Raw genomic sequence first — 5,000 nt, forward strand, 5'->3', positions numbered from 1 at the left:
GATTAAGTAATCACACTAATAATAATAACAGCAGTGTACTTATCATTAATGGATTTACTAATACTTTATGTGGTTCAGCCTGTTTGACGTTATTTTCATTGATTACTCACTATTTGTTCTTATATGATGTGGTTAAAAATCATTGAAGACCCAAATGATTATAGAGCTTGTGTTTTTATTTTATCTTTTATTGTTCTATACTTTAATGCATTTTCATTACATACTTGTAACAGTTAATTTCACTGCATGCAAATACTGTGAATACTGATTTAAGTGTAATCCAAAGTAATAGTGCTTTGGCATCTGAACACCGGTTAGTATGGGTCTGGTGATTGGCGAAAGGAAATGTTGAAAGTGTGAAATAAAATAATTTTTTTCAAATAATAATAACACATAAGTTTCGTTGCTTGTCTCTATACAAGGTATTCATGTACCCTGTCAACAGGACCACTTTGATAAATATCACTCATTCCATATAACCATACAAATTATTGTGTATACTTCTTGTTAATAAGGAATATGCAATATGATTCAGGACACCAGTACTGAATTCAAGGGTCAGTTGTAATGTTTACATTGCAACTGATTTGCAGTTCATGGGAAATTGAATAAAAAAGTAGCTTATCATACGAAAAAATAAAGATTTCAAACGTAGAACACAGTGACTTGCAACCGGTCTAATTTTCTCTTGATTTAATCCCCTTGGTCGGGCCAGGTGGAGCCTTGTACTAGTCGACGAGCGAAGGAAATCACCGCGGGTCAAACTCTTTTTTTTTTTTTTCACTGGCCCTTTGGTATACACAGAAGATAAACGGGTGACATTCATTTATTTGCATAATTACGTACTTCCGATATTTTACATAAGTAGATTTTTATCATGGCCAGTTGCATTGATTAGCTGAATGAAACATGTGATCAACTGCAATAATTAGCTAATGAAATGTAGTTTAGTTGCATTTACTAATAATGTTTTACTTCCATTCCAAGTAAAACATTATTAGTATAATTTTTTTTATTATTATTATCGCAGTAGTAGTAGTAGTAGTATTTTATTATGATAATAATAATTATTATTTTACCTGCCTGCTTACTGGAAAATAAAAAACAAATGATGTAGGATTTTTCTTTTCTTCATTGTGTAAGGGTTCTGAATAATAATAAGGCAAACAAACAACGGATCTTCACATGGAACGTTAGGGTTATACGAAGCGGGGAAACTAGCACACAATGAAAGAGAAAGAAAGAGAATGAAACTGACATGCTTAGCCTCGGAGAAATATGATGGCCGGGAGCAGGATGTGTAGAAACAAAAGGAATTAAGTTAATATACTCAGGAGGAGGCTAAAAGGGGAGTGGGGATTCCTTTGTCAAACACCGTGTCCAGATGCGTCATAGGCTACGGGGCAATATCTGATAAAGTCATATTAGTTAAATTAACAGGAAGAATATTTAACATCAGCATAATACAGATATATGCTCCAACATATGGCAGTACGAAGAAATAGACAAATTCAATAGAGAAATAACTGAAGAAAAACGACAGTGCAAAGAGGAGGCATTTCTCGTTTTGGATGATTTAAACGGAAAGTTGGGCGAATGAAGTTTTGAAGACGTTGTTGCGCAGTGTGGACTAGGTAAAGGAAATGAAAGGGCACGAAATGGATAGCATGGTGTTTCGTAAACATGCAAATCATCATGAACACACGCTTTAAACGCTATCCAGGGAGAATATGCAACTGTAAAAGTCTTGGATAGACCCAGGAACCAAAGAGATTACACAATAATCAATATAAATTATTTGCAGATAAAAGAGAAGAACCTGGAGACGTACAAAAGGATGAGGAACTAGACATGAAAGAAGCAATAGAAGTAGCATAAAAAGACAAACCAAAAAGTGGAGAAGGAATGCTGGAGGTACAAAATTAATCTGGTATCAAATCATGACAGAGATAAACAACAAGATTTACAGTACCCGAAAGTTAACAGAGCAAATATGTATTCATAACCATAACCAGGATCCAAGGGACATTAGAATGTAATGAACATCGAACCATCAGTATCATGAACCATTTGACCAAAAAAGTTTTTTAAGAGTTATTACCAATAAAAAATAAATAGACCTGAAATTGCAGTAGAACACTGTGTTGATTTCGATTTAGCAGAGGTAAAGGTACAAGAAAAGCCATTTCTGTGATTGGAAGATCAATAAAGATGATTGAAGTACAAAAAGATGTAATGTTCGAAAAAAAAACATTTGGCTGTCTGACATAACGAACTAATAGATTAGCTTCTTAGAATTGGTGTAGATGGTAGATATGTAAGATTAATAGGAAATCTATATTGGAAACAAGAAGAAACAGTGAAAGTAAAAGCTGAAACATCAGATTAGCAGAAAAAAGAAAGAGGAGTAAGGCAAGGGTGTGTGATGTCACCCGATTTATATAATCTGTATAGTGAAATAATTATGAGGAATATCAGTCACCCAAAGCGTGTGTCAGTAGCTGGAAGAAACAGCAATAACATCAGGCATGCTAAAGACACCGTACTGTTAGCAGAGTTTAAAAATTTGCTCCAAGAACTAGTGGTAACACTAACAGAAGCAAGTAAAATGAAGGGACTAACAGTAAACAGAAAGAAAACTGAGGCTATGGTATTAAAACACACACACACACACACACAAAGAGAGAGAGAGAGAGAGAGAGGTTGACCAGTTCAACTATCTAGGTAGCCTGATAACATGGGATGGGAAAGAAATATCAAAGAATATTAAAAAAAATCAATAATGTAAAACACTTGGTCACCAACATTAAGTTATCAATAATGAACAGATGCAAAAGAACCTAGAAACAACAGAAATGTGGCTTTGGAAGAGAACCCTTAAAATATCGCGGAATGAGAGGAACAAAAATGAATTATAAAAGTATGGGAGCAAAACGAGGATTAATGCAAGTAAGAATGGGAACAAAACGAACATTAATGGAAGTAATTAGAAAAAGACTTACAATTCGTAGGTTATGCAATGAGGGAACAGATAGAAAATATCTGTCTAAGAGGAAAGTTTGAAGAGGAGGACAACGCCTGAAATGCACTGACAGACAGATTAGATAACTGGGAGAAAGTAACACTAGTGCAGCTATTCAGAACAACGAATAGAGAAACCTGACGTTCTATGATGGCCAACGTCCAAAGTAATACGGCACCCCGATAGGATAGATTTTCTTATCCGGCCCTACGCCTACGGTATCTGAACAGCCCTCTCTTGAGCCTAGTTACAAGACTTCCCAACATTGTGTTCTCAATAATGGTGTTGATATTATCATACATAGTTTCGAATTGGCAGCCACTATCAAAAAAAAAAAAAAATCTTGCTGTGGCGATAGATATTGTTAATATGGACATAGGATTTTGGCGTTATTTGATACTTTTATGTTTTCTTACAAATGTGACGAAACAGGCGTGATTTACACATTCTAATCTTCTTGAAAGAAATCTATTTCTTCCTTGAATGTCTCTTCCGCCATTAGGATTTCCTCTTTCACTTGTTTTGTTGATGACTCATTACAGTTGATTGTGAATAAGTCCGATGGACATTTGTTGATGTCATAATCCAATGAAACCTTTAATTTGCTCACACTGGTTAGTAATTCAGAATGGTTGTCGCAGTGACTGTGGCACCCAACCATGGGATCTCTATGAATAAGTTTATCTAAAACTGGTTTTGATTTTGTACTTTCTGTGTCAGCGGTTAAGTAATTTGTTGTCTGATTATTTGTATTAGTGTCTATTTTGGTTGGATGTAATTTACTTCCATCACTTTTCAATCTATATTCTGTAGCCCCAACCTTAGAAAAACATGGTGCATCAGGTGTGTATCTATCTTCTTGCATTGGTGAAAGCATATTCATTGTGCACTTTGTTTTTAATTTGAAATTTGCATCTGCACAATTGAGGGATATAATTTTCGATTCGCCTATCATCAAATGAGGTGCAATTCGCCCTGGCTCTTGAGTAGAAAACGTGGCGATGGGATGCCCTGAACTATGTTGAGAAAGTTCACTACACTCCTTTTTTTCCTTGTGTATTTTCTGATGGCGTGTTACGCTACTTTTCTCTGCAAACTTCTTGCCACAGTAGGTGCAACTGAAAGGTTTTTCACCTGTATGGATGAACATGTGATTTCGTAGGTGTGACTTCTTGATGAATATTTTTTTGCAATGTTCACACTTCAGAGTAAACCTATTTTGCCTTTCCAAATGTGAACATCGATTATTATCTGTCACAAAATGCTCTTCTGATTGTTTATCACTTCCATATATTTGTCTTGGTTTCGCATTTCTTGAAGGACCTGCTTCCCTGCTGACATCCTCACAGTATTTAGTTTGCCTCTTCTTGTGATTTTTAGTGTGACGGGTCAGGTGGGATTTTTGAAAGAACTTCTGATCACACTCATCACAAGTATAAGGTTTTTCTCCTGTGTGAAGGCGGACATGTGTTGTAAGATGAACTCTTTGAGCAAACTGTTTACCACAGTCGATGCATTTATACGGTTTTTCTTTTGCATGTATTTTTCCATGTAGTGTATAATTTGAGCGTTGCCGAAACCTTTTATCACATATTCCACATACATATGGCTTTTCACCTGTGTGGAGCCTCGTGTGGTGTAACAGTGTACTTTTGTGAGTAAATTTGAGTTCGCATTCAGTACATTTGTATGGTTTCTCACCTGTGTGCAACCTCATATGGCACGTAAGACCACTCTTTTTGGCAAAAATCTTTCTGCATATTTTGCAGCAATGAGACTTCCTGTTGTTTTGATTTTTTTTTTCTGGGTCAGAATGGACTTCTCCACTACAACCAAGACTTTGGGAAGATTTTTCAGCCATCTATAGATGCTTAAACACTTTCTTTTTTCGCTGCCGCAAAGTAAATCACCATTCAGTAGGGGACACAACAGTGAAGGAAATAAGCTGCATACAAACTCAGTCTGTGCAACTTTGTTG

General features: G+C 35.7%; 1 protein-coding gene across 1 annotated transcript in view; it reads right to left on the reverse strand.

The window, feature by feature from the left end:
• Positions 1–782: 782 nt before the first annotated feature.
• The window catches only part of LOC119598226 (gastrula zinc finger protein XlCGF57.1-like), a 16,475-nt gene continuing 12,257 nt past the window's right edge, over positions 783–5,000 (reverse strand). Inside the window, exon 2 of the mRNA XM_037947866.1 lies at positions 783–5,000. This exon is cut by the window's right edge and continues 94 nt beyond it. Coding sequence (XP_037803794.1) covers positions 3,471–4,883 — 1,413 coding nt within the window. The 5' untranslated portion in view covers positions 4,884–5,000 and the 3' untranslated portion in view covers positions 783–3,470.

This window comes from Penaeus monodon, chromosome 41 (genome assembly GCF_015228065.2).
Source record: "Penaeus monodon isolate SGIC_2016 chromosome 41, NSTDA_Pmon_1, whole genome shotgun sequence".
NCBI classification, from domain to species: domain Eukaryota; kingdom Metazoa; phylum Arthropoda; class Malacostraca; order Decapoda; family Penaeidae; genus Penaeus; species Penaeus monodon.